The 23375-nt window shown below is 39.6% G+C and overlaps 1 protein-coding gene and 1 pseudogene across 1 annotated transcript; both read left to right on the top strand.

Annotated features, from left to right (window-relative positions):
• The first annotated feature begins 455 nt into the window (after positions 1–455).
• LOC116107428 (monodehydroascorbate reductase, chloroplastic/mitochondrial) lies at positions 456–5873 on the top strand. The gene is made up of 17 exons (XM_031393705.1): positions 456–615; positions 725–905; positions 988–1087; positions 1255–1332; positions 1655–1726; positions 1911–2029; positions 2140–2224; positions 2929–3018; positions 3556–3657; positions 3815–3904; positions 4091–4171; positions 4292–4363; positions 4438–4532; positions 4626–4714; positions 4820–4882; positions 4985–5025; positions 5334–5873. Exons 1-17 carry the CDS (start codon positions 606–608, stop codon positions 5457–5459), a joined length of 1494 nt encoding a protein of 497 aa, XP_031249565.1. The 5' UTR covers positions 456–605; the 3' UTR covers positions 5460–5873.
• A 16081-nt stretch (positions 5874–21954) lies between these two features.
• LOC116107445 lies at positions 21955–23108 on the top strand (annotated as a pseudogene).
• Positions 23109–23375: the final 267 nt, after the last annotated feature.

The raw sequence follows: 23375 nt of genomic DNA, 5'->3' as shown, positions 1-23375 counted from the left end.
TCAATGGGCATGGTCATAAAAATCATTTAATACAGCTAATTTACCTCAATTGCCTTTTCATATTAGAGTGTGATCTTCAATTGGATAAAACTAGAGCCTGTTCACACCATCTTATGCACAAATATCTAGAGACTTTAGCCCGTTAAAGCCTCTGATGCAATTGAGTGGTAGGCTAGGCCGGTGCACTTTACAGATGATTTAAGTCCAATAAACGTTTGTCATTCCGTTTGGTTCAGTAATTTTAAGCTCAAACTTTGTGCCCAAGCTAATAAAACCAAACGGGCCAACCCAACGGAAGCATGGACAGACGCAGACCAAAACAATTTTCAGGAGCCCATGCCCATCACGTCTCCTGACTAAACGCACCGTTTGGACTCCAGAAAAACCTCCCAAGAAACTGTCAAGTGTCAACGGCCTTGAATGGCGAAATGCCACATTACAAAGATTGTCTGACTAATCCAACTGCTCCACAACTCTCTCTCTCTCTCTCGTATTATTTGAAGTCATGACCTTTGGATAGCTTGTAGAGCCATCACTGCTTTAATAATTTATTACTATAGTTCTGTATTATTATATAATTACAAGCAAAGAACACTCCAAATTCGATGTCTACAGGTCCAAGCTCCAATCACAGAGTCACACATTCAACTTCTCTGTTATTATCTTTATGATCATCATCAAACCCTAATCTCTTCGTCTCATTTCTGTGTCTAATCATCTGCAGCTAGAAAACTAATGGCGAACATTTCAAACTCGATGTCATTAAAGCACGGGCTCTCTCTCTGGTGCCCTCACTCTTCATCACTCAATCGAGTTCACCATTCTTCTTCACTACCTTCTGGTGTAAGATTCCAGAGAAGGAGATACGTCGTCGCCTCTTCAGCTTTTGCCAATGAAAACCGAGAGTAAGTTTTCCATTAAAAAAATTTAAATTTTTAAAAAGTTGTTATAATGAATGTTTGAGTTAATTGAAAGCGCTTTTGTTAGGTTTGTGATAGTTGGAGGTGGCAATGCAGCCGGATATGCGGCGAGGACTTTCGTCGAACATGGAATGGCTGATGGACGCCTTTGTATTGTCTCTAAAGAGGTGATTCGCCTCTGTGATTCCTTGATTGATTGATAGTGGAAATGTTATACTATCAGTATTGGCCTGACTTAGATTTATTTGTACTTTTACTCTATATCTAAGTTCGAGTTTTTTTCTGTTCTTCCTGAGCACTATAACGTGAAATTATTGGTTATTTGTTATTGCAGGCTCATGCGCCTTATGAGCGTCCAGCTTTGACCAAAGGTTACTTGTTTCCTCCAGACAAAAAACCAGCACGATTACCTGTAAGAATTTTTAAATATGTGCCCTCTTTTTATTTTTGGCAATGTGTCATCCTTCAATACTCACTTTGAACTTCATTGTTCATGATTATTAGTTAGAGCGGGCATGTTTAGTTTATCAAAGAGTTATGAGAATTAGGTAGCTAAATTGTTGTACATTTGTAACCATGGATCTGCATAATTCATGGGTTTTGATGTATATGTTATAATGTGTGATTTTATTTATTTATTTTTAATAGATTAGTTTAGTGCTAGCTTCGAATTGTTGATATTGATGTTATATATCCTGTTCCTGTCTTAATGTTTTGGATTTGATTTATTGCAGGGTTTTCATACTTGTGTTGGATCCGGTGGGGAAAGGCAAACTCCTGAGTGGTATAAGGAGAAAGGGATAGAGGTATTTGTCTTTTTTGAGTGTTCTCTCTTTGCTTAAGGTTTTCATTTTAACATTTGGTGTTTGTGTTTGTAATGTTTGGATGAAGTATTCATACAAGTCTGTGCTGTGCGTTTGTCTCCTATACATGAATGTCAGTAATATGTGAAATACTAGTAAGTGACGGTTATTTTCATGTTTTCTTCAGATGTTGTATGAAGATCCCATAACAGGCATTGATATCGAAAAGCAAACCCTGACAACAAATTCAGGCAAACTGCTCAAATATGGATCCCTTATAGTTGCTACTGGATGTACAGCCTCAAGGTGCTAACAGTCTGTCTAGTTATTGATTTATGTAGCTGTCTAATTTAAAGCAAATACACTAATAGGCTTAAAAATAAGAAACACTTATATTTTAACCTTCTTGTTGTTAGATTTCCAGAGAAAATTGGAGGAAATCTGCCTGGTGTTCACTATATCCGAGATGTGGCAGATGCTGACTCATTGATATCTTCTTTGGTACTTTTAGCTGCATTTGACTTGCAAACATCTTATTGTAGTTTTGTCAATTTCCGCTTGAAATTTCTGAGATATAATATGTGAAGGAATGTGAACTTATTTAAATGTGAATCCCAAATTTGCAGATAAGTTTAAGCAATGCATGAATACATCTCTCTCTTGCTTGCTTCATTATTATGTGAAAGGCTGAATGTTTAGGTGCAAATAGTTGTTGAAAGAAAAAAAAGTTTAATAAAATCTAGGCTTTGTTAATTGTAACTTGATTCTGAGCAGTTTATCTACTTAATATTAAGGGTTGCCGATAGAAGACATTACTATATTTAGCCTGAATTATTTAGTTGTCTCCATTTGGCGGTATTATGAATGGAGCTAGCATACTATATGCTCTGCTTTATTACAAATAGGAATTTCTTTTCTCAGCCATCTGATAAGCAAAGATATTTATTCCCCTGATTGTCCCTTCACGTCAAAAGCATTGTGCTGCATTAATAGCTTTCTGTAAGCCTAAAATTAAATAAGCTTTGGGCTCATTCAAATGTAATTTTGACAGTAGAGAACCTTGTAAGAATTGATTCAGAAAGCTATTTTTTTTAATAAGTATTTTAGTTCAATTAAAATGCAGTGGCTGAAACTTACAAAAATGATATAATACTTTGGACTGTATTGCTATCTTTTTCTAATAGAACATCTCAATCTGTTTCTAGGAGAAAGCAAGGAAAGTCGTTATTGTTGGTGGTGGTTATATTGGCATGGAGGTTGCAGCAGCTACAGTTGGTTGGAAACTTGATACAACGGTATGTACATATGTCCGAAGCTTCTATGATTAATTGAATGGGTTCTGATGATATCAATAGACTTGAAGAATTTTGAAATTTCAGCTACTTATCACATTTCTAGATGCGTTTCTTTTCTTGAATTTTGTTGTTTGTTCATTTTGTTACTCACCTATTGGGAACTCATTCATTTTGGAAGCAAAGAAAAGATATTCTGTTACCAATATCCAACCATTGCTAGCGCATTCATATTCAATGATCAGTGTTCCCCAAATGTTTCCATTCTTGATCATTGGAAAGAAAAGATATTCTATGATCCATTTTGGCCATGACTTTGCATTTTATTGTAACTACTCTATATTGGGATCTGTTTTATGTAGCTCATTAATTTATTTTGAAACAGAAAAAAGTAAAAGATTCATGCTTTCTGATGCACAAGTCTTTATATCTGTTTCTGGCCAACTTTTGTGCATATGTTTTACTTTGTGATATTGATAGATTAATTCTAATAAATCTTTGACATTGTAAGTTTTAATTGATTTTTCTGTTAAAAAATAGGTCATATTTCCAGAGAATCACCTCTTGCAAAGATTGTTTACACCTTCACTTGCTCAGAGATACGAAGAACTATATAAAGAGAATGGTGTCAAATTCTTGAAGGTAGTCTCTCTCTCTCTCTCTCTCTCATCACAGGCACAAGCACATGCACATGCATATGCGAATGCACTTCTATTGCTATTAAACAGCTGCACATAACTTTAGCCAGATTCACTAGAATTTTTCTTTCTTTAATATATCTTGTTTCAAAATTTACCAGGGTGCCTCCATTAAGAACTTAGAAGCTGGTTCTGATGGAAGTGTAGCTGCTGTTAAACTTGAAGATGGATCTACCATTGATGCAGACACAGTAATTCTTTTTTCTTCATGTTCTATGATTCTTCTTTAATTAAACTGTCCATTTATGTTGAATGATAGTATTACATGTTTTTATGTATGAAATGTAACTGTTTCTTATGAGGCTTGTTTCTTCAGAAGATGTACAGGAAAAGTTGATAATAATAAAATTTCCTTGCCCCATGCTTTTGTTGTGCAGATTATTATTGGTATTGGAGCAAAACCTGCTGTCAGCCCCTTCGAAAGGGTGGGACTAAATAGTGCTGTTGGAGGAATACAGGTGATATGGTCAACAAGTTTTATGCTGTCTTTGATTCTTCAGTATTGTCATGCACATGCAGAAAAACATGTTTATGTATAATATATAGATATCTATGATCTTAAACTTTCCAAATGTTAGGTTGATGGTCAGTTTCGTACAGCTTTACCTGGAATTTTTGCAATTGGAGATGTTGCAGCCTTTCCATTGAAGGTACATTTTTCTCAAAGCAAGCAGGACTTATTTTCCTGTTTCACAATCTAATAATATTCGTGTTTGCCGAACAGATCTATGACCGTATGGCACGAGTTGAACATGTAGATCATGCTCGTCGATCTGCACAGCATTGCGTTAAAGCATTACTTAGTGCACATACTCACACGTATATCTTTTTCCTTTCTATTCTAACTTTTTAGTCTTCTTCTTTCCTGCTGAAACATCCTTGTTGATGATTTGCTTTCTTCATGACATCCAGATATGATTATCTTCCATACTTTTACTCGAGGGTTTTTGAATATGAAGGGAGCCCCAGGAAAGTCTGGTGGCAGTTTTTTGGAGACAATGGTGAGAATCTCATTTGTGTTCATTTTTGCACCTTGTCCTTGGAATTTCTTTAACTTGGTTTCATAAATCCTATGTTATAATTGCTACTGTAATCATATTGCGCAGTTGGAGAGACAATCGAAATTGGAAATTTTGATCCTAAAATTGCTACTTTCTGGATTGATTCTGGTAATATAAGCTCTGTCACTCTCTTTCTCTCTACTTTAGTATCTTGTTTTTTTCCTTTTATTTGACAAAAGAGATGATTAATTCACTGCTGCTGCCCTCCAGGCAAATTGAAAGGAGTTCTTCTGGAAAGTGGGAGTCCTGAGGTACTTTCCATGAACAATTTAAATTGTTGAGATTATGAATCAGTTTTGACTGAATGGTTTGTGAACAAGATGTCAAGCTAGTTATTTTCTTGTAGAACTCTAAAATTTTCAAAAAAGTTAAATTTACTAATAGCAAGGCAATCTAAGCATAGAAGTTAGGAGGAGGGGATGTGTATAAACTTGTCACTATCTGTCCTTGAAGTTGAACAAACTACTTTAACTCTACAGAGAGTTGCAACCTGCAAGTATAATTCATAAACATGTATTTTGTCCATTATTAAACTAATGGCATGTTGTACTACTTTCAGGAATTTCAACTCCTTCCTAAACTAGCGAGGGGTCAGCCTTTTGTTGACAAGGCAAGGCTTCAACAAGCGTCTTCAGTTGAGGAGGCACTGGAAATCGCTCAGACATCCCTACAGGCTGCAGTTTAGTCGAGTTCTATTCGATCAACTCCAGAAGTTCCCAGTAATCACTTGGAGTATTTTCTACTCTGATTAAATTATCAATAATCTCACACGGGGGTGTACTGCTTGTTATCTAATCTCTTTATCAAGTCCTGTCCCTTCACTTCTTTAGTAGAATTATTTTACCAGACGATGCATGGTAGAAAGCAAACACACTTGAGGGCAAGAAAAGGGATGACCACAGACAAAGGCGTTAAATAATCATTATAGACTGTTTACTGTTTATATTATTTAACAGCAGCCTGTGCATTTTTGGGGACTGGGTTTGGAGCTTTTGATAATTTTTTTTTTTAATTTTTAAAATCGAATAAAATGTCTGTTGATGGCTTATATTAATCTCTCCTCGACATGTGCTTCATAAATACAATTTTATTTGAATTATGTAGAGAATGTGTTAAATAAACTAGTACATTACATTTTTTTAGTGTACCAGTAAATGTGTGTTGTCATGAATGAATATGGTAATCATCCAAATTTAATAAAATAAAAATAAAAAACATAATGAATAGGTAAGGAAAAAGTACATCCTTAGGTAGCTCAAGTGGCGAGTGTTGGGATGTGTGATTAAGGTACACGGTCTTAGATTCGAATCTCTCTAGGTCCCAAGATTTACATGTGAGGTTGTGATAGTGGGTTGTCTCGTTAGTCTCTTTTGAGGATTAGTTAAGGTGCGTGTAAGTTGATTTGAACATTTTTGTTGATGCTTGATTTTGACACTAACGATTCATACGTGCAAAGTGCTAAGCGGATTTAAAAATCACATGTGATAAGAAAACATGAAATGAAACAATGAATGAGAAACGATATTTAAAGTGGTTCGAATGCTCAAAAGTGAATCCTACGTCCACTGTTATTTTATTAATAGATTGGTAAAATCAGGTCGCGTGTGACGAGTTGAGTTATAATCTAGAAAGAAAAAAAAAAAAAACAAAAAATGTGTAAGCTATTTTAGATTAAGATTAGCCAATCCCGTAAATGAGAGGGGTGTCCTCTATTTATAGTGGGAGAGTTCAAGGTAATGATTACAAGTGGGTAGGTGCCGTGCAAATCCTTCTGTGCGTCCCATTAGTTATCTGCACGAGAAATATCCTCAAATTGCGTAGAGCTTGGGCAGGTGGATAATCCCTGACGCCTTGCGAGCTTAGCATTCACCTGCTGCACTGACAAGAACCATTCCTCTTTCGTCACCGCGCGAGGTGGCAGCGCCTGGACGGCACAAAACCTTCCTAAATCTTGATTGGCTGTTGCTGATGAGAGTCCACGTCAGCCTTAACTTTACAAGCATAACATAAGTCCCCCGGTTTTTAAGGTTTAAGGATTGAACCTTGAGAACTTCATGATTATGCCGCGATTTGACTTGTCCCGTACGACGTTTGGTCGAGCTGATTGAGCTGCAAGGAGGTCGTAGCACATGTCTCTAAGGGTAGCACAAGCAACCTGAGATGACCTTCTTCCACAAATTCAACGACTTGGATCAAGCCCCACTCAATGTCGTACCAGTGTGTTGCAAATCTCATCCGCGATCCGCGACTTGAGAATATTAGCATATTTTTACCAAGGACAAGAAATCGCATTGTCTCGAAATTGATACACAGCGAAGAGTGTTATGCCCCAACGACCTCTTCCGATGTTATCCGTTGCGCTTGACAGCTAATCCGTTTAATAAAATAATCTTTATTCTGACAGATGTGCCTAGTGCTCAATAAGTGCCAACCACGCGCATTAAATGCAAGCCATGTTGAAACGACATTTCCTTTTAGGACATTAAATGCGGATGAGGGCGCATTTAATATGGAGGAGATAATCGAGTTGTCGTTTGGTTGTTCCAATGGAGGGAAGCATCGATTGGCATTCTCGAAGCGTGGCGGTTACTTCTTCTCGTGGATTGATGACATGTGGACGCAATCAATGACTAGAAACATATTCTGCCCAAGCGTCGCTTACCTTAGGGAAATCAATCGTTGCTTCCTCCCCCTATAAAACCTTAGGCTCGCCTCAAGCTTTGTCACAAAACTCATACTTTCAGAGAAAGAACAAAGCTCTCACGAGCCAGTCTCCCCTTTTCCCAGTTGGTGCACACCCTTTGTTTACAACAGAAAGTCCGTTCCCCGCAGCCAAGAGATAAGGAGGATTTCTCCTTTGCTTTTCTTTTACTATTTTGTTGATAGCTTGTCTTGACGATAATAGTGGGTATGAACTGTTTGGTAAACCTTCGTGGTGCATATTTATGGGCAGTTGTCAGGAGAATGTTTTTTCTTTCACAAAGAGTAAGAATTTAGGGCATGAATCCTTAGGGGTGGTCCCCAAGGGCTTTTAGGGTTTAAAGAAGGTAAATTAGGGTTTCTTTTTTTTGTTCTTCCACGTCGTTGTACAGAATACTGTATGAAGACTAAATTATCTTTGCATGTCGCCCCTTTTTTAGACCTCAGGAGTGATGGATGCCTCAGCGACCAGGACAACTGAAGGGAAGAGCTCGCATGCGCAAGACGCCTCAACGGGTCCTGTTTAAGAGATTTTATTAGTGGCCACCCGAGATGAGATATAAAAGGCAGTGGACTAATACGCACTTAGCGTGGACGTCTACTAGCACAGAACATATACATCTTAGAATCCCCCAAAGGGAATGGCCGCGATCTCCGAGGCGATCTTCAAATGCTGGGCATTGATATCTTTTCACCCCTTCATTAGGTTGATCCTCGATCATTTCAAGGTCACACCACTGCAATTGATGCCCAACGCATATATGATAGTTGTTGCTATGTATATAGCATGTGGTGAAAATGACCTCGGCCAGTTGACTGTGCTGGAGCTTGCATGCTCCTATTACCTGAAGAAGAGCAAGGATAAAGACTCTTTTTACATCTCGAAGCAATCTATGATCGAGGGAGGCATATTTGGTTACCCTAGTAATGTCGGGGCCTATGAAACCAAATTTTTCTTTTTTCAATATGATGGTGTCTACCAATTTAAGGAACTGAGTAGGTTTTCCCATCTTTTACTTTGCGAATTTTTTCTTTTCCTTCAGCCTTTACTTTCTAACAAACGTTTCTGTCTCTTTGTAGGAAATAAGACGACCAGGTTGTCGACTCTAACTGATTTTAACATAATTGTAGCATTCGGTAATCTGCCCTAGCAAAGTCACGACGCGAGATTGCTTATGACTACCACCAACCTGAGGAAATATGGTTTCTTCAATTCTAAAATGTCTTTGGAACCCTTAGTTCGTAAGTGTCCGCTTACTTTAGAAATTCTTTCTTTTGCATGCAGTGAGCTTTTTCACTAATCATGCTTTCATGCAGCGACCATGTCGCTCAAAGTCCCGAGACCGACGACAAGGACCAGGGGGTTCATTTTTCCCCAAGTCGCTCTGATTGAGCTAGCCGAGATGATACCCCCATCGGAGGGACACAGGTGGGAAAACGCATACCCACAGAACGACAAGGGGAAACTTCTCGGCCTGCGGCTGTTCGTGCCCCCAGGCAGAAAACCATGAGCCAAAAAAACTAAGAAGAGAAAGCAATTGCGGGCTGAGGAATCAGAGTCTGAGCTAGAGGGCTCAAGGGTACAGCCAGGGAGGTCACAACCTTACTAGGCCTTCTACTCGAGGTGATCCCGAGGTCCACACCTTGCATTTTGATAGTCCCAGAGCCTTCAGAGGACAAGGTGAGGTCGCGGTCCGCCCAAGGAGAACGGGCAAAGAGCCGATTAGCAGGGCAGACACACCTGTGTTGGACTCTACGGGACAACTTTCGAAACACTTACAGCCGGTGGCGTATATCCTATTGGAATGCCAACTTGCTGTGGCTTTTAAAGAGTTCTTGGCCTTTCGACCTGCGGACCTGATTACTACAGCGCTCCAACTGTAAAGCCAGGTAAGGCAGCTCGTTTTCATCGAGGATTTCCAAATATCGATTGGTTTTTATACCCATTATGTTTTTCAGAAAAATGGAGTTTAACCATTTTTTCCTTTCTCACGCAGTCTCTACTCGACTTGCACTTGACCCAATAAAAGACCGACCTGGACTCTACTAGGGGGCTCCATGAGCTGAAGGAAGAAAATGAGAAGCTGAAGCAGGACATGGTGGTTGTGAACATAGAGGCAAAAGCATACCACATCCAAGTGAATCAATACTTGTTAGAGAGGAACTCTGCCCTTCGCATAGTAGAGTTCCAGAAGGCCGAGTTATAGAAGAGAGGCGAAGAGATCAAGGAGCTCCAGAAGACAGTGGCCAGACTCACCAAAGAGTGTGGCGAGAAAGAGCAAGAGCTACAAGCAAACTTCAAATGGGCCATGAAGGCAGAGGAAGAAAGAGCTCGGTTGTGGGAACACACTGAGAAGCATAAGAGAGCACTGGAGACTGACCTCGAGCTTGCCTAAGGGCGAGTTGCTTCATTAACTGATCAAATGAATCAGCAAAGCCTGGAAATTGAGAGGAAGGCCGCTGACTGGGCGATTCAGGCCATCTATAGCTTGCTGCCAAGGAACTCGGGGATGGACCTTTCTGACCTTCCGATTGAATACTAGAACATCCTCACTTCCATGGCGAATGCTGATAATGACATCGAGGAGGAGGAGGGACAAAAGTGTCCTCCAGAGGGCGATTATCTGGAGGAATATGTCCTAGAGGACTCAGCAGTTGATCGGGTGGTCAGCGATTAACCGGGGGATACTAAGGTCGCACCTGCAAGGCCTAGAGGTGGACACCATTGATTATTTTTTCTTGCTTTTACACAGCCTTGCTTTTAACTTTATTTTTGCATTTCCTAATTCTCTGTACTTGTCGCCATTACATATATAAATAAAAGAAATATTTTTTAGCCATTTGTGATAGCAGTTATAATTTTGCATACTCCACAAGACTAATGTTAAATATGCGAACAGAAAGTTTGTAAAAACATTGCAACGAACAAGATCATACAAGACAAATTTGCTTAAGAGCGATCTTATTTACAAAGCTTACAAGGAAATTTTTTGACAAGGAAATTAAAAATTAAAAGCGAGTTCGGGATTACTGGTAAGGGTGAAGATGCTCAATATTCCAGGCTCACAATACTTCAGAATCATTAAGTCTTTTGAGGTGATACATCCCTGGTCATATCACCTTGGCGATGCGGTATGGGCCTTCCCAGTTAAGTCCTTTACGCTCGGTTCCCTTGTACCGAAAAGGACTTCTTTTAGAACTAAGTCGCCGACCTAAAAGTCTCTTCTGTTGACCTTAGAGTCGAAGAACCTTTTTGCATGTGTCTGGTTGGATGCTATCCTTAACCGAGCCTTGTCGCGTTGTTCTTCAACTAAGTCCAGACTTGCATGTAGAAGTGCTTCATTGTCTATTTCATTGAATAGGTCTCTCCAAAGCAAACCAGTCCCTACTTTCACTAGGATCATAGCCTTGCAGCCATATGCTAGCGAGAATGGTGTTTCTGAAGTAGAGGTTCTTGGAATTGTTCTATATGCCTATAGAACTTCTAGGAGCTCATCGACCCAATTACCCTTGGCAGTGCCAAGCTTAGCTTTTAAAGTGTGTTTAACCGTCTTGTTGACAGCTTCAACCTGACCATTAGCTTGTGGTCTTGCGACTGAGGTGAACTTTTTATAGATCCTCAGCTCATCGCAAAACTGCTTAAATTCCTCATTGTCGATCTGCTTCCCATTATCAGAGATGAGTGTATGAGGAATTTCATAGCGGCACACTATATTTTTTAAGACGAAATCTTTGAGTTTCTTGGTAGTGATTGCGGCCAATGGTTCAACTTCGGCCCATTTGGTGAAGTAATCTACTACGACCACATCACACTTGACCCCTCCCTTTCCGGCTGACATGGGCCCAATAAGATCAATTCCCCACATGGAGAATGGCTGGTCATAGTTATCAGCTGGTAGGAAGAAGCTCACGGTATGTTTGCGAACCGCTGTCACTTGTCACACTTTTTTACAAAATTGAAAGTGTCTTCTTGAAGTAGAGGCCAGTAGTACCTTTGGCGGATAATTTTATTGGCAAGGGATTGCGCGGTAGTGTGATTACCGTAAATCTCTTCATGTATCTCCCTTATGACATAGTCTGCTTCTTCATTGGTTACATATCGGAAGAGAGAGGCGCTAAACCCTCGCTTATACAACTGATCTCCTATGAGTGTGTAACGAGCAACTCTAGTGCATAGGATTTTTTCCTCAGTCTTGTCATTGGGTAAAGTCTCATCTCAGAGATACTAAATAATTAGAGTCATCCAAGAAATTGACTCTGTTGTAGACATGTCCTGCTCGGGCGAACTGATACTAGGAATCTTTATGTATCGAATAGGAATACTTTCCGACGCATCTGAGTTTAGCAATAATTCTATTCTTGCCAAGGCATCTGCAACAGAGTTACTGTCTTTAGGAATTTGTCTGATCGTGAAGTGCTTGAAAGACTCAAGTGCGACTTTAGCTTTCTTCAGATAACTGATCATGTTTTCTTCCTTGGCTTAATATCCACCCAAGATCTTATTGACAACCGGCTGGGAATCGCTGTGAATACTAATGGCGCTTGACCCCATTTCTTTTGCCAATCACAGGCCAACGAGTAGCGCTTCGTATTCGACCTCGTTATTCGTAGCTTGGAACCCAAATCGAAGAATTTCATAGATGCGAGTCCCTTCGGGATTGAGGAGGAGAAGACTTGCCCTGACTCTTTTCCTGTTCAAGGAACCATCAATATAGAGGCTCCAGGTCAATAAGTTTCAAACGGTTTCCTAGGTGACTTCGCTGGCTCACTTCTTGGATTTCTGATTCAGGTGGTAAGAGAATTCCGAAATGAAATCGGCAATAGCCTGCCCTTTGATGGTTGCTTTCGATCTATAATGCAGATCGAACTAACTCAATTCCATTGCCCATTTGAGTAACTTACTCGAAGCCTCTAGCTTTTGAAAGACTTGCCTGAACGGATAGTTGGTCAAGACATGGATTGTGTGGGCATATAAGTAGGGTCGTAGCGTTTTGGAGGTGATTAGTAGGGCATAAGCTAATCGCTTCATTTCTGGATACCGCATTTCGGTGTCCAGTAGTCACTTGCTCGCTTAATATACCGGCCATTGGACTCTACTTTCCTCTCGAATGAGAGCTACGTTGACCGCATGCTAAGAGACGGACATGTACATGAGTATAATTTCCTCGGGGAGAGGCTTGGATAGGAAAGGTGGCTTTTCGAGGTGCTTTTTTATGCTCTGAAAAGCCTACTCGCACTCCGGAGTCCATTCGAACTTTTTGTTAGCACTGAGTATGTTGAAAAATGGCAAGCAGCGATCTGTTGCCCTTGATATGAAGTGACTGAGAGCCGTTATTCTCTCATTTAGACTCTGAACCTGTTTTTGGTTGGTCAGACTTTTCATATCAAAAAGAGCTTGGATCTTCTCGGGGTTGATTTTTATCCCGCTCTAGTTAACCATATACTCTAGGAAGTAGGAACTTTCCCAAGGATACTCCGAATGAGTACTTGAGAGGATTGAGCTTCATTCTGTACCTTCGGAATACGTTGAACATCTCAGCGAGATGTGTTATGTGATCTGAAGCGAATGCGACTTAACCAACATGTCATCAACATAGACTTCAATCGATTTTCTGATCTGCTTGGAAAACATACGGTTAACCAGCCGTTGGTAAGTCACCCTAGCGTTTTTTAAGCCGAATGGCATGACCTTATAACAATACAGCCCCCGATTTATAACAAATGAGGTATGCTCTTCGTCCGACGTGTACATCAGAATCTGATTATATCCCTGGTAGGCGTCCATAAAACTCAATAGCTCTTATCCGGAGGTGACATCGACGAGCTGGTCGATTCTTGGCAAGGGGAAGTTGTCCTTCAGACAGGCTTTATTGAGGTCGATGAAGTCAATATAGGTTCACCACTTGCCACTAGGCTTCTTTACCAAGACCGGATTTGCAACCCAACTTGAGTAAAGCGCCTCTCGAATGGACTAGTTCAAAAGGAGTTTATCTACCTCTATTTTCAAGGCAGCATAGTGTTAAGGGTCCATTGCTCTTCTCTTCTGGCGAACCAGCTTGATCGCACTGTCAATGTTCAGCGCATGGCATATGGCATTCAGGCTGATCCCGATCATGTCAACATGAGTCCATGTGAACATGTCGACATTTTCTTTGAGGAAACTTGTTAGGTCTTTGGTGAGTTAAGGGTTGAGATTACTCCCGATTCTCAACACTCGAGTTGGCTCATTTTGATCGATTGATACCTCAGATAAATACTCGACTGGCCCACTGTGAGGGCATTCTTGGATGCGAGGATCCATGTTATCCTCTACCAGGCCAGGCTGTGGCTCGATCCTACTGATCGTCATTGCCTGTTCGGGGATGCCAACTAACATTCCTCTTCCCTTGCACGCCATCTGTACTGCTTTTATGTAGCAGTCGCGAGATTTGCATTTAGATCTGTTTACTTCCCCTATCCCTGTCGGGGTGGGGAACTTCTCTTTTAGATGGTAGATGGAGGTGACTTCCTTGAAATTTATCAATAGAGGTCGTCCTAAAATTCCATTGTAGGCAGACAGAAACTCTACTAGCAAAAATTTCGTTATTTTGGTCATTTCGTTGGTTTCTCCCAACGTGACTGAGAGTGAGATCGTTCCCCTAGGAATCAGATGATCCCCAGTAAAACCATAAAGAGGGATGGAGGTCGACTTTAGGTCTACCTCGTCCAGTTGTATTTTCTTGAAAGCTCGCGAAACAGAATATTCATGGCACTTCCATTGTCCACTAGCATCGTGTAGACTTCGCACCAGCCTATTTCAAGCGCGATGACAAGAGCATCCTCATGGGGATGATGCAATCGTACCACGTCTTTCTCAAAGAAGGTGATCTCCTCCTCTCTGCGAACCTTAGCGGGTCACGACGCCGTACTCATTACACTTACGGGGTCATGACGAGCTTTCCGAGTATACCTTTCCTGGGCACCTCGAGAATTCCCTGTGAGGTGTGGTCTTCTGAAGATGATCCTTACACAATAGAGTCTCTTGCGACCACGATGCTTCTTCCCTGGTTCCTCTTGATCTTTCTCCCGAATGAGAGTCGAGCCATCAATATGTTTTTTGAAGTGCCCCTGCTTGATGAGGTCTTCGATTGCCTACTTGAGAGCTCGACACTCATCGGTGTAATGCCCATTATCCCTATGATAGCGGCAATACTTTTTATTATTTTTGGTTGAAAAGGGATTCTTCATGGGCTCTAGCTCTCCAAGCAAGCTGGCCTCTTCTGACTTATCCAAAATGGTCGATACTAAGGCGTTCAGAGGAGTGTACTGATTCTTGTCGCAATCGTACGAGGAACTGGGACATAAGATTTCTTGGGCTCAAACCGCTGCCTCTTTCCTTTCTGCTGATCGTCATTAGCCCATCTGCGATCAGTCCTCATATTCTCCCTCCGGTTGGGAGCACTGCTCGAGGGACCGAGGTCGTGGCGATTGAGAGAGGCCACAAAATTTTCAATTCAGAGGTATTTTTCGGTGAGGTTATATAAGCGAGCGAGGGAAACATCGTCCTCTGATTGTAGTTCCTTTCACAAATCTGTCTGCGAGCGAACTCCTACGATAATGAGAGTCCGAACGGACTCTTCGGGAGTGTGAGCCACTTTATGGAGTTCCCTGTGGAATCTGGCTATGTAAGATTGGAGGGATTCATCCCTCTTTTGCCATATGTTGCTCAGATAGCTCAACGACATTAAGAACTTCATGTTTACTTGGAAGTGTCTTAGGAAGGACAAGCTCATTTGAGGCCATAAGTTGACTAATCTCATGGGAAGTGACCTGAACCAGCGCTTGCATGGGCAGTCAGGGCTACTACTAAGCAACGACATTTGACCAAGTCGGAGACTTGATGGAGTTCCATGAGGTTGTTGAACTCGTATAGGTGATCCTATAGGTCTAAATTCGCATCGAATGCTCGCATGTCGGACATTCTGAATCTTGATGGGAGAGAAGCAGCTAAAACTGCTAGAGAAAAGAGAGACGCCTCTGCGACCTTCCCACACTCATTCTACTGAGCCTTAATCTGACCCAACGCTCGCTATAGTTCCTTAATCTGAGGCAGCGAAACTGCTTGGGGATCACTTTCCGCAACGTGGGTTCGACCCTCATGGTTGCGATTGAGGAAAGACTGCAAATCGAGCTCTTCCTCAACTTGGTCAAAAGCTCCGGCAAACCTTGATACACTCTGGCTAGAGCCGTGTGATGGCATTGAGTGATTCAGGGAACTTTTTCGATCTCTGCGGTGGTCCGAATCAAGCCGTAGACGATGGAGATTTCCCGCATGACGACGGTCGAGGTCATTATTTTGGCGATACTGGGAATCTCCCCGCCTTGTACTTTTGTAGAGTGCCCATGCGACGTGGCATGGAACAGCTCATGTTGTGACATGTCACCGAGTCGTAGTGCCATGGGTATTCTACCGGTTGTGTGACTGATATTTGCTGGTCCCTCAAAGCCCTCTAGTCCGCTATTCGCCACTTGCTTTCCCCTTCTTTGATGCACCATAGTGCCCGCAGTATGGGCTTTCGCCCTTTTTCGTGCTTTTGCACGACCTGCAAGCGTTTTTGGCGGTGGCATCGTCGTATTGGATTCTGGTGACACGGCTTGATCTAAATGATCTAGCCTTTGGCTAACCATTTGAAGAGTATTATTGAACCTCTCCAGGTAACTCATGAACGGCTAGGTCGAGCCGCGAGCTTGAAGGAATATTCGCCATGATACTCTGTTGGACTAGCGGTACTTTGGGAGAAGTGTCCTCTTGTACCTGGGGGATTTCCTCATTGTCATAGTCAGTTCGCTTAGGTTTAAAACCTCGAGTCATTTGCTGATTGGTAGGACAGATTAGTCAGAGATTTCTGATGAAGAGCGGATACTAAATCAAGCCCTCTTTCTAGCGCCAAACTGTTGATGCTTGATTTTGACATCAATGACTCATACATGCAAAGTGCTAAGCGGACTTAGAAATCACACGTGATAAGGAAACATGAAATGAAACAATGAATGAGAAGCGATATTTAAAATGGTTCGGATGCTCAAAAGCGAATCATACGTCCACTGCTATTGTATTAATAGATGGGTAAAATCAGGTCGCGTGCGGCGAGCTGAGTTATAATCTAGAGAGAAAAAAGAGAGAGAAAATGTGTAAGCTATTTTAGACTAAGATTAGCCAATCCTGTAAATGAGAGGATTGTCCTCTATTTATAGTGGGAGAGTTCAAGATAATGATTACAAGTCTGCAAATAGGTAGGTATCGTGCAAATCCTTCTTTGCGTCCCATTGGTTATCTGCACGAGAAATATCCTCAAATTGCGTAGGGCTTGGGCAGGTGGATAATTGCTGACCACTTTCGAGTCTGACATTCACCTGCTGCACTGACAATAACCATACCTCTTCCATCACCGCGCGACGTGGCAATGTCTGGACGGCACAAAACCTTCCCAAATCTTGATTGGCTTTTGCTGACGAGAGTCTACATCAGTCTTAACTTTACAGGCATAACAATTTTGATTACAAAAAATCCCTCTTGAGAGTAAGCTGATCCGGACATTTTGGTTAAAAAAAAAAAGGGTAAGAAACGAATAGGATTGATAGAGAAATAGTTTATGTAGCATAATTTAAGAAATTATTGAGGTAACAAATTTACGTAACATATTTTAAGAAATTGTTAAAGAAAGACAGTCGTAAGGTAAGCTAACCTAATAACTAATGATTCTTTTTGCCTCCTATAATTAAAAACAAAAATATAAAACTCTAATGTAGCTTTCATGCTTGATTTTGGAGTGAATTATTTCAGGATCTGTAATTATCATGCTGCCGTGGCTTATCACAAAACCACAATCGGTTTCGTAACAAAATCTGCTTCGAATTGCTTCACTATAATATAATATAGTAACATGTGACATCGACCTCATTTAACGCTAGCACTGTAAGTTTTTTATTCCAATTGGGGAGTCTATTCAGTCATTGTATCCTTGCAAATTGAATTTAAAAACACAAAAGAAGGGCCCATTCCAATTATTGTTAGTGCTATAATTTTAGTCTCTTAGTCCCTTAACCCTTGATGTTAATGTCACCGCGGAATAAATTACAGAAAAAAAAACCCACTCCACACGAAGTGTTTTGAGTTCTTCCTCTCATGTTTCGCCGCCCCTAATTAAACTAATACGTATAGTGCTAAACCTTGACTTCTTAAGCTGACGTTGTTATCTGATAATACGTGAAGATTGGGTAAGAAAGAGGCACAAATTCTATTTCTGATTAGCTTCAGCTGACTCGTCAGGAATTAACTGCGTTTCATTTGGTAGCCTACCTTGAAAATTTCCTTACGTTATATCTCAGGAAAGGAAGGTCACCAATATAGGAGAAGAAGGTGCTTTAATTGTAAGGAAACTTCCGAAGGGAGGATGAAAATCGCAGACTCGCAGTAGAATTAGAATATAGAGAATTCTAATTAACATGGGAGGAAAATTCAGTTGTCAATAGTTGAAAATATATCCCCGAATTATTGTTGTCTGTGACTGTGTTATTAAATTTTGACTGCGTCTACGTAGAACGATGACATGATGCATGACTGATGAGCCGCCGAAATAGAAAGCTCTTATAAAACTTTTTCTAGGAAAATATTATTGAATTTATTAGGTAGCGACCTTTTGTCTAAGATTATATTAAATTATATCAAAGTAATATTTACCTACTAACTAAATCTTCTTTTAAAATCAATCGGCTGTTGACTTTTAAGGGTTAGTTCTTCACATGCCCACGATTCTCTTTTTTCAGTATATATTTATGTACACCTTTGGATGTCTGAACGCCTAGGTAAAGATTTTTGGATATATTATTTAAGAGGTTTTAAACTCGAATTACTTAAATTGCTAATAGAGATGGCCAGAATCACCAATATATATGGGTATGTTTAGTATGTTATTTGAAATAATATTGTATTCTAAATAGGATATAATAGGGTTATGAGAATGTGTATTATATATTTTTGAAAAATATTTTCTGAAAATATTTAATTATTTTTAACCTTTTACATTTGTTAATTTAGCTAAACTCTCTCTCTCTCTCTCTCTCTCTCTCCGAGCTAACCTGACAACACCTATAACCTCTATGGAGATACGTACTTATCAATTTATGCTAATATAAAGAAAGACTAGAAAAGAATAATACATAAGAAATAAGAAACGAAAACAGATAAGAAAATTAGAAAAGAACATGCTCATTAATCATTGGTGCTTGGCATCATTATATGCATATCCATACTTATTAATCCATGGGTAGTAAAATTAGAAAACATAGAGAAAATAGGAGCAAAACAGAGAAAGAACAGAGAAAAGAAGATAGAGAATACTCGTGAAATGCGTTGTAAAGAAAGAAAATTCAGATTTACGCACGGAGAGAGATGGTGCATAGCGGTTTTCTTACTGGTCATTCTTAGTTCCACGAGTCCGTTATTTTTAATGTTTTACAGTTAGGTAAGTTCGATTGCTCAGAACATCACGCAGTGGAAAGGTTGACACACTGTCAGTTGCTATTTTTTAAAGAATATTTTGTATATAAAGAAATTAAATATAAGCCCATACTTTATTACCTCGTATACATATGTGCATTTTCTTACTATATATTTTTTATAGTTTTAATGATTTATTTTACACGAGTATGCTACTAGAAAAACCATTATAATATATGATTTACAAACCACTTTAAGTTCGTTTCTAATTAGACTTACCAGGAAAGGGCAACTGAGTCGAAACCACATATCATGTGGCAAGTATAAGAAAAAACATAATCATTTTTTCTAATCTCAAGTTAATTACTTACTACGTGCGGTTTATTAAATACTTAATCTTCACTTAATTATATACACTACGTGAGTTTCCTCAGTCACTGTCGTTGACTAACACAATAATAACCAACTATTAATTACCCTCTGTCATTCTAACTTGTTAGAAGGTTTTGTCAAATTGATTAAGAAAATAATGTCCTTATTGCAGAGGTGAATTCCTGTTTACGCCTGACGACGGTCACTGATCCCTGAATTCAATATCACGTTTTTTTTTTTTTTTTTTTTTGTTTTTTTTTAGTGATGAGTATGTCTTTGATTTACCTATAATAATTAATTTTCTAGAGATCTTAATACTTTTTTTTATGACTATAATAGTTCGAATTAGTTTACATACAACCTCTATTAATCATTTGAGTCATAGAATTATTATTTGGGTAAAACTCTAATAATTATCTCAATTACAATCGTAGAGTGATTTTAAATTTAAGATTTTTTAAAATAATGTCTAAAAATTCTTATCAAACCATCCACCAACAAAGGTTTGTTTTTACAGTTCCCGCTTCTCTGACAAATGAATTTAAATAACAATATAAATTGTCTTTGCTTTATGTTTACTAGCCTTTTGGCTTAAGGTTCGTGACTTGTGTCATATGTATTAATTAATTAGGAAGAGCTTATTAAGGTATCACATTTTATTGATGTGACTTGCCTTATTTAAATCTAATAATTGTTCATTGTAGTGGTAACTTTGAATATTTAACGCCAAATGTACCTGTTGATACCCTAGTTTAAAACAAGATCTAGAATAAACCAACGAAATAGTGGCTAACAATTATTAATCAATTAAACCTTCTCACAGAATAAGACTCAACATATATGTTAATATATCTGACGCTGCTAATATTTTCTTAATCTCTAATAATGAAACCTTAAATCATCATCTGAGACTGTTACCCAAATTTAAACATAATTTACATATCTAACACAACTTCTCATGTCTCAATCACTTTATTAATTGTTCTTTATCACTTATTCACCTCTAGTCCACACGTGAGCTGAGATTGAAGGTATTTGAAGATTAAAAATTTTCTCAAACCCTAAGCGTCTTCTACGTTAAGGAGGTTTTTCTTCCTTCTTGGTTCAATATTGAGACCATCTACACAATAACATCGTATTTACTGTTCTTTGACTTATAAATGTTTACTAACCTTGAGATTGATTACTCATAAGTAATTTACAAACTTGGACGCCTCATTTAGACGGTTACCAAAAAGAAAAAAAAAATCCTCGGATGAAGAAGAATAATAAACGATAAAACCAGAAAGTTTGAGCATTAATTGTTATCATTATAGTTGGGCGGGGCCAAGCGAGGCCGGCTATGGATCTCATGTAACTCTGAAGTATCTGTCAAATGGGATTTGGATTTATAAAGTGAGGCATGGCGGGCATATTCATATTGGTCATGTAATGTCCATGGTCAGTGTATAGTATTATTAACAACACGTTGACTTGTGGCAAATATTCCACCTCAATCAATATATTCCACATGGTTGCTTACTTGCTTTCATATTTTTCACAGTCATTCAAGAGCTTCATATTTTATTACCTTTACTTTATAAAAGTTTCGTCTTTATTAATTTTTCAACATGTTACCATCATACTTGCATATGACTTCTTTAAATACAAAGCATTGAGCTAATTTTGAACTTATTTAAAAAAAAAAAAAATTAATCACAAATTAGAAGTTAGGTCCCATGGTGGGTCGGAAATCCTGGGTCAACCTCGCATTCCTATTAAAAAACCCAGGAAAAATGTTATCAAATCTACATCAAAATCCAAGCTGTCAATTGGCCAGCTATATCACAGGGCCCCCCATGAAGTAATCATCAAATCGAGGGAGATACGATTGGATGGAGTGAATGGCCGGCAGCAAGAGCTATGTGTGGTGGGGAGCATTGGAATAGCGGGTGCGTGCGCAAAGGCTGATCGTGCGTGAGCGTAGTAGTGAATCAAAATGACTCGGTCAAAGAAACCTTTTACTTTTTTTTTTTTTCCGAATTTTCTTTTGGCCTGACATTGAAGAGGTGACCTGTCTTATCCAAGAACGAACTACGCGTCAAGAGGAGCGATCAACTAGCGCTAAGCAATAGCCATTCTTAATGGTTTTACATTTATAGCCCTTCTTTCCAGTCAAACTACCAAATTGCCATTTAACTAGTACCCTTTTACTTTTCGATTTTTTTTTTTTTTTAAATTTATGTTAACCAATTCTATGATCAGATTATTAGGCATTATTTAATTTCTGATTAATATAAACTGGGCAAACACTACACTATTAAAGGAACTTAATCTATCCTTTGTACAATAATGGAAGGCATAATGGCAAATTGGGAATAAAGGTAAAATACAGCCAGTCCGTCCCCATAAGGAAGAAGAACCGGTCTCGTCCTAGACAACCGGTGGCCACGTATTTTGCCCCTTATATAATTGTTAATCAAACCTCCTTTATCTTAAAACTCTCTGACTTCTTCTTCTTCTTCTTCTTCTTCTCTCTTCTTCTCGTTTTCATATCATTTCATTTCCTTCCCTTTGTTTTTTATGCTAACTTTTTCTCACCCACACAAAGTGTCTCTATCATATATTATCTTCAAGATATTTTGATTACATGCCTGCGACAGATTACCAGGGTTCGTTCTTCTCGGCCGAATTAGTATTCGCCGAACCAAGTCATGTCCATGAGGAGAAACCACGAACAAAACTCGAAGACCTGGAGCTTTTTCAGAAACACGTGGCTGATCGTTTCGCTGATTTGTTACCACCACAACCGTCGGATGAAACCCACCCGACCCTCTTCTCTCAATCTCTTGGCTTCGTAAACTCCTGGACGCGTTCCTCTGTTGTGAGCTGAATTTAAAGCTATTTTGATCATGGTTCGTGAGACATCTCAGATTTTGAGCCACCTCTCGATCGCTTGATCCCTGAACTGCTTGAAAGAACGTGAAAGCTTTAGAATATTTGTAATGCGATCACCAACGGATTGAGTCCGTGAGACACTATCAAAAATTGGCTGAGATTGCGGTCACTGCCCTGGAGATAAACCAATTGGTGATGGGCAAATTAAGCGAGCTAGGAGGCGTTGAATTCGTTGGTAACTGCTGTGACTACTGAGGACAAAGACGGGAACAATTATACGAGAACTTGGTCTTTTGGCGCCGAGGTGCTGCTTCAGGGATAAATAAGTCACGGGTCAATTGAGATCACTTTCTTGGTCCGTGTCTAGAAACTGGTCCGCAGCGAGACAGATTCATGCTTTGACAACAAACCTTGTGGCTCCACGAGGCGGCGAGTCGTCAAGTTTGGCTTCGACGGTTTATGTAATGAGTACTGTTATGTTGTTTGTGATGTGGGCTATGGTGGCTGCGATTCGTCAAGAGAGGGGCGGATTGGCTACACACTTTCCTGTGCCTAAACATTGGGCTTGGGCTCAGAGTATGATTGTTTTGCATGAAAAGATTGGCGAGGAATGGAAGAAGAAAGAAAAGAAAGGATCAGCTGGGTTTGCTTGATGATGCAAAGATGGAAATTGGGCCAGTCTTGATTGACTTTACTGATAACTTTCAGTTTCCTGCGGAAGATGAGCGGGTGGAGGAGGTGGCTACACAAGTGGCGGAATTGGCGGAGACTTGCCGGAAAATGCAGGATGGTTTGGTTTCCTTTACAGCTCCAGATTAGGGAAGTGTTTCATAGAATGGTTAGAAGCAAAACCGAATTCATGACTTGTTGGAGTCAAATGGGAAACTTTCCGCACCCATGGTATAAGATGTGCTGGGGTTTCTTCTGGGTCCGAATTCTGTGGAAAAAAACAGATGTCTTGATAGCTCTCTTCAATGTAGAAAATCATTGAGTTAATATATTGTTCCCAGGTTCAAGGTATAAACATGGCTACTTTGAGTCCTGCGATGTGGATTTGGATTCAGGTTCATCTTGTTAGTTTAGCTACTAATTGGGAGAAATATGCATTTCCAAATGTGAAATGTAGTGTTTTTTTTGTTTTATTTATTTATTTTTTTTATTACCGCTTAATAC

Source organism: Pistacia vera, unplaced genomic scaffold, assembly GCF_008641045.1.
Source record: "Pistacia vera cultivar Batoury unplaced genomic scaffold, PisVer_v2 Contig539, whole genome shotgun sequence".
Taxonomy (NCBI): domain Eukaryota; kingdom Viridiplantae; phylum Streptophyta; class Magnoliopsida; order Sapindales; family Anacardiaceae; genus Pistacia; species Pistacia vera.
The sequence above is the reverse complement of the archived record's forward strand: the minus strand, read 5'-3'. Positions and strand labels throughout refer to the sequence as shown.